This window comes from Theobroma cacao, chromosome 8 (assembly GCF_000208745.1).
Source record: "Theobroma cacao cultivar B97-61/B2 chromosome 8, Criollo_cocoa_genome_V2, whole genome shotgun sequence".
Classification (NCBI taxonomy): Eukaryota; Viridiplantae; Streptophyta; class Magnoliopsida; order Malvales; family Malvaceae; genus Theobroma; species Theobroma cacao.
Genome location: NC_030857.1, coordinates 8,344,696 through 8,355,571, shown reverse-complemented (window position 1 = coordinate 8,355,571; position 10,876 = coordinate 8,344,696). Strand labels below are relative to the sequence as shown.

Sequence of the window (10,876 nt, the reverse complement as noted above, 5' to 3'; positions counted from 1 at the left end):
TGGGTATCAAATATTTAATCGATCCAAATAAAAAGGAAAACTATTTAGGAAGCCTCATTGATGACTAAACAAGCAATCGACTTTGGGTTCATTAATACGCTATTTGTCATTTTGATTTAATTTGATTTTCAAAACACCAACAAGAATCATTTTCATCTTGATTCTTTCATTATGTTTTAAATAACCCAATTCAAGCACTGGATGATGGATATGTTATTGTTGAAGTGTTAAATGACTAGATAGGGAACAATTTATTGGCTAGTGCATATACAACATGTGCAATGAAGATGAACTTAAAAAGTTTTCTTATTGGATTGATATTAATGTTACTATAGATTTATAGGTAAAAGTTGTTTTATATATTTTCTCATAATAACTAAATTTTAGCAAAACCCTATATTTTTTTCCCAAAAATCATGTAAAAATTATTAATTGTATTATATATAATTTATTTTTACTTTATTTAACAAGCAATATAAAAATTAAATATGTATATATGTTGCTTTTACTTGCATGGTATTGGTTGACCCCAATCTTTGATGACATTGAATGCCTCTTTCTTACCAAACCTTTTGGGCTTTAGAATAGATGGGTAACTTTTAAAGGAAAAATGCTAAATCTTAGAAGTTAGAATATTGGGTAATTGTTTAATGTCTAACAGGAGAAGCTAAGAAATATAATTGAGTGTAATGCAGGTTAATCAAAGAGCATTGAGCACGGCAAACTGAAAAACATGACATACTACTAATATTTACAACATATATATTAATGGAAGCAAATGTTCAGAGAGAGGCCATTTGAATGAATAATATATAAAACTGGCATGGTATGAACAAGACCATGTAGCTCTTACAACAAACTTTGATTTGTTTGGATTCAGCTATCAACATATTTGTCAATGGTAGCAGCCAAGGTAGACTTGGGCACTGCACCGATGATGCTCTCTTTCTTCTCCCCATCCTTAAAAAACAGCATAGTTGGAATACTCCTAATCCCGAACTGTGTGGCGATGTTTGGGCTGTCATCAGTGTTGAGCTTGTAACAAGCAATCTTCCCAGCATATTCTTTTGCCAATTCAGCGATAACTGGCTCAATCATGCGACAGGGTCCGCACCATGGTGCCCAAAACTCCACTAAAACTGGAGTTTCACTTCCAACGACAAGCTCACCCCAGCTTGATTCTGTCACCACTGCAACTGCAGAGTGTAGAATATGAATCGGATTTTAGCAATAATTACTACCAAAAAATATCATGCCACATTAATGCTTCTTAACGCTAAAATTAGTAGGATTGTTGACAATTAAAAACAGGACCAGAAATTTTCTGGGTTAGGTGTTTCCATGGCTAGGCTATGTAATGAAATTATGAGAGTAATGTCCCTCTTTCCCCTAACCCCTCACCCTAATAATTCCTAATAACTATGAGATTCAGGTCCTTAACACAAATAACCAAATTACTTTATCAACCACACTTGCTGGCCTCTCATTTTCTTCCACCTACTTAATAGGCAATATTTTTTACTTTGTCTATGCCTCCTTCATTTTAAGAAGGATTATTTTTTTTTCCTGGGACATTATCATCAACCTACCACAGAAGTCTGGTTACTGATCTTCTTTAGGTAGGCTTATTTAAAAGGAGTATCCATAGCAATAAAGGCAACAATAAAACATGAATAAATTAGCAAGAAATAAAAAGTGGAGAAATAGCAGCGTACCTTCATCTACAGCTTCACGAGCTTTGCAGATGAGCCTGGATTTTTGGCTTTTGCGAGTGAATGAATGAGCTAAAGATGAAGAAGAAGAAGAAGAAGAAGTGAATGATAAATTGGGTTTATTGAACCCTCTAAATGTCGGCAAATGAACCTTCTCAACAGAAGAAAAATGATGGTAGCTTTGCAGCACACTAGCTCTAGTAGTGCAAGCTGAGCTTAACTGAAAACAGTTTTCCAGAGCCATCTCTAGCTCTTCGCTAAGAGTCTTGGGAGGATGAAAATGGTGAAAGATATGGCCTTTGCAGCCTTGCAGGAGTGATATTTTTTGGGGGCCAGTTTTGAAATTCTGATGATTATAATTTAGAAGTGGATATTCTTTTGAAAAAAATAAAAATAAAAATTGTGAGGTGCTGGACAGATTACAAATTCATGTGGATAACATTTGATATTTGGGGAGTCTTTATTTACCCTGAGAAAGGAAAATCTTAAGGCAGTGGAGAGCCCATGGAAGGGTCTCCTTGTGGCAGAGACCTCGCATCGATTGACCACAAACTTCTCATCCACTAAGCAAAACGTAGTCCCTGTACATTTGTATGGCCCTTGCTATGTACGAGGAAATTAAACCTTGAACTGTGGGCTTTTCTATGGGCTTTGAGAATGTCCAATTGAAGCATTATATGTAAATACAAATTAGATATATTGAGAAAGGTATCAAATTAATTAGTACATTTCAATACGAAATGGGTGAATTAATAAACTTTTTTTTTCATTTTTGAAAAAATTGAGTGAATTAATAACTTGTTAAATGAATATGCCCTTAATATGTGTTAAAGAACAAAGATCTTAAGTACTTGGAAATACTCTTATAAGTTGTGTTTCTCATCTTTAAGGAATCAAGGATAAAATGAAATCATTGATGAACTTGCACCATCAATGATTTCACCGATAATGAAACTTTATCATTATGGTATATAAGATGTTTGGTTTACAGTATTACTTGTAAAACATATAATAAAATGGCCAACCTTTTTTTTTAAACTGAACAAGCTTAGGTCTTGGCAGGTAGCTTCATCATCAAATGCTGAAACACTTTGCACCACTCTATTTGCCACAGCAGAGTTGTAAATTTGCGTAGAGGATCTTGTTAATTTGCCCCTCACACAGCAAGCTTTGGCTCAGCATCACAATGAGAAATGGGACAATGAATTGTTAGATAGTTCATTAAAGCACTTGGATCTATATGCTGTAACACAAGGGACGCCATTTTGTCGATGAAACAAAGTGCTCAGGAACTTTTCAGCTCTTCGACGAAGCAAGGGAGGAGAGCTTGAGAATTGAGAGCAATATAAAAGCTTACATTTCCTCCAGGAAGACCATGAAAAAGGGAATTGCAAATTCTCTTGCACCATTGAGGCAAATGGATAGCATATTGAGGGACTTTCCCCAGTTAGAACAAAACCATCATCACTCTGCAGTGGCTGGAGTGCTTAGAGAAGCAAGCTTGACCACTACTTCCATCTTTCACACCCTCCTGTTATTCCTGTCTCCAACATTGTTTAAGCCAAAGCCTTCAAAATGGTCATTGGTTTCAAAATTGGTACGGAAGGGTCCGACAGCATGTGGAGAGCATCAGAACATGAACGAGTTAGAGAGAGTGGATGTTGCAGTGAGCAACTTACTACTGCAGAGTTCAAGAGATGACTTTGAGGAAGAGAAAATTCAATCTGCAAAGGTAAAATTGGAATCTTTGGATGCTATCTTTGAAGGTTTTGAAGATGGATTGTAGTGCTTGTTTAGGAGCTTGATCCATACCAGAGTTTCTCTCCTAAATATCCTTTCTCATTAGAGTTTTTATCAAGTAAAAATTATATCCTCCAATCCAAAGGCAGAGCCAGCCAATTTTTGTTGAGAGTCAAAGTCGAAGAAGAATAAAAATTAAAATTTTTTGAAATTAATACATTACGTTTAAACAATAATTAAGAGATTTATAATAGAAAATAATTTTATATAACATATAAATCAAAAAAAATAAGAAAGAAAACCTTACAAAAAAAGTTATGTTCGATAATGTTTTTTAGATTCATAAAATATAATATATAAAATATAAATAATTAAATACCATATATAGAATATCAAATAATAATTAAATAATATAAATAGAAAGAAGGAAATAAAAAAAAATCTTATCTTATCCAAGTTCACAAGATCATAAATCTCTCTTTTAAAAAATAAAATATGTTTCAGTAGTTAATTAAAGAATAGAGAGTAAAGTAAAATAAAAGAACAAAAAGATAAGAGAAAGAGGAAAAGAAATAGAGGGGGAAAGAAGTATGAATAAACTTGAATTAAGGTAACGTTGATTAGGGTTTAGATGGTCATTTTATTATTTATTATTTATATTAATTATTAAAATAAAAAAATTATTTTGAAAAGCATTAAAAATTTATAATAAATGAAATATTTCAAAATTTTTTGGGGAGCTACGGCCTCCATAAATATACTACTCTTCAGGATTATTAAAAAAGTATATATAATAATTAAAATTTACAAAAATTTTTTGGGGGTGCCACCCCCCGCCCCTGTTCCAATCTATTGAGATTTGAAACAGCATGAAAGTACGTCATGGAATCACACGTGACACNAGTAAAATTTTATTTATCTTCTCCTTTCTATTTATATTATTTAACTATTTATATATTTAATTATTATATAAAATCTTATATATCGTATTTAATTAGTTATATTTTATATTTTATATATATTTATTTATTTATATATATATTTATATATCTTTTTGTAAACATAAACTTGAGTTATAATTGCTTTAAACTATCATTTGCATCCTAAACTTGTAATAAAACTAGTACATAATTCGATAAGCTATGAATTAACTTGCTTGACCATTAACAATTTTTTCTACAATAGAGTTTTAGGAATGCAAATGGCGAAATATGATTAGACATATTACGTGTCAGATATAAATATAGCATGAAAAACTAGATAGACTTAATAATAACCCGTTTATGAAAAATTAGCACGAAATCAAAATATTGAATTTGAAAAAAATAAATGATTCAAACTCTATTTGAAACTAAACTTAACTCGGAGTTGATTAACATAAAATCAAGAAATTAAATTAGAGTTCTTGAAAAAAGAATATAAACTGTAAACTCCTCTTTTCATATTTTTCATAATGAAGATAAAAGAATCTATTTCCACGATATGGAGGACTATTCATTTATAATAGAATTGAAAGATATGAAAAAGACTAAGTCAATCATTTCAAATTCCTTAATCATCTCTTGCTTAAATTTGTTCAAGAGAAAACCATTTCGACCAGTTATGAGTATATCATCAACATAAATAGAAGTAATAATCTGGGATTCAATCCTTTAGTCCTTGATATACAAAGTGTGCTCGTTTTCACTTCGCATGAATCCTTTATTGTTCAGATATTCATCAATCCTTCCATACCAAGCACAGGGAGCTTGCTTGAGCCTGTACAAAGCTTTCTTGAGCTTGCATACCTTGTCTTCCATACTTGGCACAAACGAAACCCTCTAGTTCTTCCACAAAAATTTCTTCCTCTAGCAAACCATTAAAAAGGCTAATTTCACATCCAGGTGCGAAAGTTGCCACCCTTTCTTAGTTGCAATTGTAGCTAATAGTTTGATTGTATCATGCCTCGCAACCGAGGCAAAAGTTTCAATGTAGTCAATGACATATACTTGTGCAAAACCCTTGACTACCAAGCAAGCCTTTAACTTGTTGATAGAACCATCTGGATTCAATTTAGTTATATAAACTCATTTAACCCCAGTCACTTTTTGCTCAGTTGGTCTAGACACTAGCTCCCAAGTATTTTTTTATGATCATATCTATCTCTACCTCCATAGCTTGTTTCCACCTATTTGAGCTGAATGCTTCATCAAAAGTATTAGGTTCCAACATTGCTCGATTGCACCTGTTACAGATTTCATTGAAACACCTAGTCCCACGTACAAGAGCATAATCAACATTATCACCTTCTTTAAGTTCAATTTTAGCTGGTTCTTTGTCATGAAAGTTTGTAGGCTTTCTGAATTTTCAGCTTCCTTTGTTGACCAGTTCCATCTTTGTTTTCTTCAAACTCAACATCCCTACTCACAAAGACTTTGTTAGTATTCACATCAAATAACCTATAGCCTTTGCTAACATTGTTGTAACCAATATGAATTTCAATATGAGATTTTTTATCAAGCTTTGTTCTCTTATTTTCTAGTATTTATGCAAACGCTATACACCCAAATACTTTCAAATGGGAGACAGATGGTTTAACTCCAAACCAAGCTACATATGGTGTTGTGTTTAAAAGAACTTTAGTTGACATAATATTTAGCAAATCATTTTCAGTATTAACTGCTTCGGCCTAGAATGGTTTTGATAGATCTTTCTCAAAAATCAAATACCAAGCCATCTCAAGCAAGGTTCAATTTTTTCTTTTAATGGCTCCATTTTGCTGTGGATTATACAGGATAGTAAATTGGTGCTTTTTCTCAAGCTTTCTCAAGTTTTCCTCAAACTCATCAGCAACATATTCACCACCATTATCAGTTCTAAAAACTTTGATTGTATTGCCAAATTGATTTTCAATCGAGGCTTTAAACTTCACAAAGCACCCAAACAATTCTAATTTTTGCTTGAGAAAATAAAGCTAGAAAAATCCTATTTTGTCATCAATGAAAGAAAGGTAATACTTACTACCATTAAGTGATGGCACATTTATGGGATCTCTAGAATCAGAATGCACCAACTCCAATTTTCAAGAAGCTCTCCACATGCTCTGTTTTGGGAAAGGCTTCTTGGTTTGCTTCCCAAATTTGCAAGCCACACATAGGTGGTCGGGTTAAGTCAACTTAGGAAGACCTTCTACCAAATTAGTAGATGCCATGAGCTCTAAAGAAGCAATTCACATGCCCAAGTTGTTTATGCCAAAGCTCATAATGATCAATTAGACAATGGTAGGCTTGGTGATTTATTTTTTTCCAATACAATGGAAAACACTTGTTCTTCATGCCAGTAGCAAGTAGCTTATTTCCACAGGGATTAAAAACAATGCAAAACTTGTAATCAAATAAGAGAGAATATTTTTCTTACACCAGTTGACTTATAGCAAGTTATAGTTGATTTTTGGTGAAAAAAAGACATTAGGAATTAACTTCATACTTGATGGAGTTTCAACCCTCATAGTTCCTGTTCCAAAAATTTTCAAAAAGTTCCCATTACTTATCTCTACTTGAGATCTGAAGCTTCTATCCAAGGAAGTAAAGATCTCATCATTTCTAGTGGTGTAATTCTAATAGCCACTGTCGATATACAAAATATCTTGTCTTCTCAATATATCAGGATTTTTGGCCATGAACAAAACTTCATCTGCTGCTTTTTGTCCTCTACAACCCTTGATTTCTCATTTAGAAAATTCACCTTGGCATTACAAACCTTCTCAATGTGCCCAAGCTAGTTACAGAACGACATTTGACATTTGGTCCGTACTAGCAAAACTTTTTTGAATGGTCCCTTTTTTTTCGGTACTGACAAGGTAGGAATTTTCTGTTTGACTTTCTTCCATCACCAGGCCTTCTATCTTTCTCCCTTTTCTCCATCTTCATTTTTTTACAGCTACTATTTGCACCTCTTTTCTACTTTGTCAACAAAGCCCCCTCCATTTTTTCTTCACTTTCATAGCTCATTTGTGCTTTTATGCCTAAAATGCATTGATAAGCTCAATAACAATAAGCTTTGTAATGTCTTTTAGTGAGGAGATTTTAGCCTTAAATTTTTCAGGTAAGCTAACAAGTATTTTGTTTACAATTCTCTTCTCATTCAACTCTTCACCAAGTAATCTAAGTTGGTTTACAGTTTTCAGTACCTCGTCTGTGTAGTCCTTGATTATCTATTATTCTTTCATCTTGAGTACTTCAAACTCACTTTATAGATTAAGTACTTGGATATGCCTAGTACCACCACTTCCCTGGTATTCTACCTTCAATCTATCCCATGCTTCTTTGGCTCTATCACATGCCATGATGTGTGTAAAGATCGAGTTTGAAACGACAGAGTGGATGCAAGCAAAAGCCTTAAACTTTTTCGTAATCTTCTCACTATGCTGCTTAAGTTGAGTAACAGCGGGATCCCTTCTTAACTTAAGTGGTTCACTTCCTGTTTCTACTATCTCCCACAAGTTGCAAGCCCTCAAGTATGCCTTCATTTTAACACTCCAAATGGGAAAATTTTCATCTATAAAGACAAATGGTGAAGAAGCATTGAAGCTCGATAAAGCCATTTGATTTTTCGGTTCAAGGTTTCAAGAGAAGAAAACATAGGTTGTCTCTTTATCTCGAAGGCAAAAAACATGCGAATAATGGCTGAACAAATCCCTTAAGACATTTTTCAACTCTGATACCATAAATATCACTAAAAAGAGAGCTTTTGTAAGAAAAACTTTTTAAGAAAGAAAATTCCTAAAATCAGAGGCTAACCAAGCAGATTTTTCATTCCTTAACAACATATAAATAACATACTGAAAACTTGGTCATCAAGTCAGCTAATAATAATAAGCCACTTTGACCAATAGAAAACAAATAGCACATTTTGTTTGTCATAGTTCCATGGCGCAAAAGATAAAAAATAGATGAAAATAAAAATCTAAAATAAATGCTATAAACAACCGCATGGTTGTTATGTATATAGCTCTCAATGCCATCATTCTTCCCATGCTCCAAATAAGCAAGAAATCACTAAAAGACAGCTACGACCCTTCTTGATGGTCTCATGGTTTAAACATATATTAGGGAAAGCTCTTGGTATTAAGAGCTTGTGACCTAAGGTTTGAGATTCATATGTTTCTTGAACATAAGAACCTCAAACCCTTTTGTACTCACGAAGGAGCTTTTCTCTTTTTTATTAATGAAGCTTACCTTAAAAATATTGCTATATCTAATTGTAGTACTCAACAAGTAAATGTTACCATAAATGAAGTTGGCCTCGTAAGGCCATTTCAGCGGTTAAACCAATATGCGCACTCTAAAAGAACAATGTTACCATAAATGAAGGGAAACAAGCCTCAAACATTGCAAGCAGAATAAAATTATCAAAATATCTTTGAGCTTAAATTGGAGGCTATATATGCTTTTTAGAATTGAGATACCTGTTAGAAAATGGTATTTTTCATTCACTTTCAATTACTCAATGGTACATACTTATATACAAATATGAGCTGGGAATAGAAAAAGAAAGAAAAGATTATAGCGTAAACTATTATTGTAGAAAAAGAACAATTAACAATTCAATTATAAGAAGAAATGATATTGCAAAAATTAAGAAAGAATTGACGTGCTTTAATCAAGGAGAACTGTAGTTGATTTGGAGCTGGTCAACATGCTCTAATCAAGGAGAAGATTAAGCTAGTGTAATACTCCCCCTCAAGTTGGATCATGCAGGTTGTAAATGCCCAACTTGTCCTTCAAGAAATGAAATTGTTCATTTTCTAAGGTTTTAGTGAAAAGATCAACCAATTGATGGAAAGAAAAACATGAGAAGTGGAAATGAGGTCGTCTTGAATTTTATCCCGCACTAAATGGCAATTAATTTCAATGTGTTTAGTGCATTCATGGAAGACGGGGTTGGCTGCTATATGTAAAGTTTCTTGATTGTCACAAAAGAGAAGTATTGGAGATGCAACAAGAATACCAAAGTCACAAAGTAAATAACTAGGCCATGTGACTTCACAAGTAGTCATTGCCATTGCTCTACATTCTGCTTTAGCATATATTATGCTTTAGCAAATGAGAGAGAAACAGTAGTTGCTTTTTGGTCTTCTAGGAAGTTGGACTTAAACCAAGGAATATACAATAACTCGTAGTCGATCGATGAGTCATGATGTAATTAGCCCAATTTGAATCACAATAAGCTCAAAGGTTCAAATTTGTATTAACAGAAAAAAATACCCTGGCCTAGACTTGTTTTTAGATATCGATGTAGGTGAGTGGTTGCATCCATGTGAGGCTTTCATGGTGCTTGCATGAATTGACTTAAGATATGAACAGTATGAACAATGTTAAGTTGACTAATGGTGGGGTAAATAAGCTGACCAATTAAATGCTTATAAGATGAAGGATCCAAAATAAGGTCACCATCAGTATTTGTAAGTTTAAGTGTAAAACCCGACCCTATAAACACATGTCATGACATACATGCACTGAGTAGCATGTTATTACACTAGGAAAGTCCCTAAGAATAGACGAAACTCGGTATTGTACCTAACGGTACATTTAAGTTGATTTAACCTCGAACTAGTTCAAATAGGAATTGTAGGATGAAATTTAATACTTTACAGTCCAGGAATGACTAAAAATGATTGTTTGGAGTTCGAGGGTTCATTTAGAAAAAAATTGAAAATTTTGATGTTCAGGGGTAAAATCGTCATTTTACCACCTAAGATAATAATTTGATCATGGAGTGAAATTTTTTGACCAAGATTAACCATTTGGAGTATAATTTAATGATAGGAAGTGAATAGGTTTAATTTCGGTGATTTTTGAAGTGTAGGGGCAAAATCGTAATTTTACCACTCGCAGACAAAATTTGAGATTTTGAGAGAATTTAGATCAAATTTGACAAATTGGAGAATGATATGAGTATAAGGGATGAAAAATATGTCTATGGGCAATTTTTCAATTTTTGGAGCAAAAATGTAATTTTTGACTTTTACGAGGGCAAAAGTGTAAATTTTAAAAATTACTCCACCAAGACTTTGGATAAGTCTGAGAATTTTATCTAAGCTATGGATATTGGGACAAGTGTATGGTGAAGATTTGGAAATAAATGGATGCCTAGAATTTAAGAAATTAATAAAACATTTTAAAAAATAAAAAATATTATATTATTTTAGCCATTAAAAAGGTCAAAATTTCTAGAATTCTCATCTTCTTCAAGCCGTCTAAACCAGGAGAGAAAAGGGGGAAAAGAAATAAGAACCCTAGTTGAAAATGTTGGGGAAAATCAAGAGAAATCAAGAAATCAAGCATTACAAAGGTAAATTTCATTGATTTTTCTTGTGATTTTCACTACCCATGCATTTTTCTCATTTCCATGCAAAATTAGAAAGTGGGTATGGACACCCATGC

At 33.0% G+C, this 10,876-nt stretch overlaps 2 protein-coding genes across 2 annotated transcripts in view; one reads left to right on the top strand and one right to left on the bottom strand.

Moving 5' to 3' along the window:
• On the bottom strand, positions 726 to 2,103 carry LOC18592504 (thioredoxin). Its single transcript, XM_018125325.1, has 2 exons — positions 1,716 to 2,103; positions 726 to 1,196 (listed from the first exon to the last, which is right to left on the bottom strand). The coding sequence occupies exons 1-2, from the start codon at positions 1,954 to 1,956 to the stop codon at positions 877 to 879; spliced, it is 561 nt and encodes a 186-aa protein (XP_017980814.1). The 5' UTR covers positions 1,957 to 2,103; the 3' UTR covers positions 726 to 876.
• LOC18592500 (mitogen-activated protein kinase kinase kinase A) overlaps positions 3,088 to 10,876 on the top strand; it is an 80,058-nt gene continuing 72,269 nt past the window's right edge. The window contains exon 1 of the mRNA XM_018125502.1: positions 3,088 to 3,444. Coding sequence (XP_017980991.1) covers positions 3,088 to 3,444 — 357 coding nt within the window. The remainder of the gene's footprint in view (positions 3,445 to 10,876) is intronic.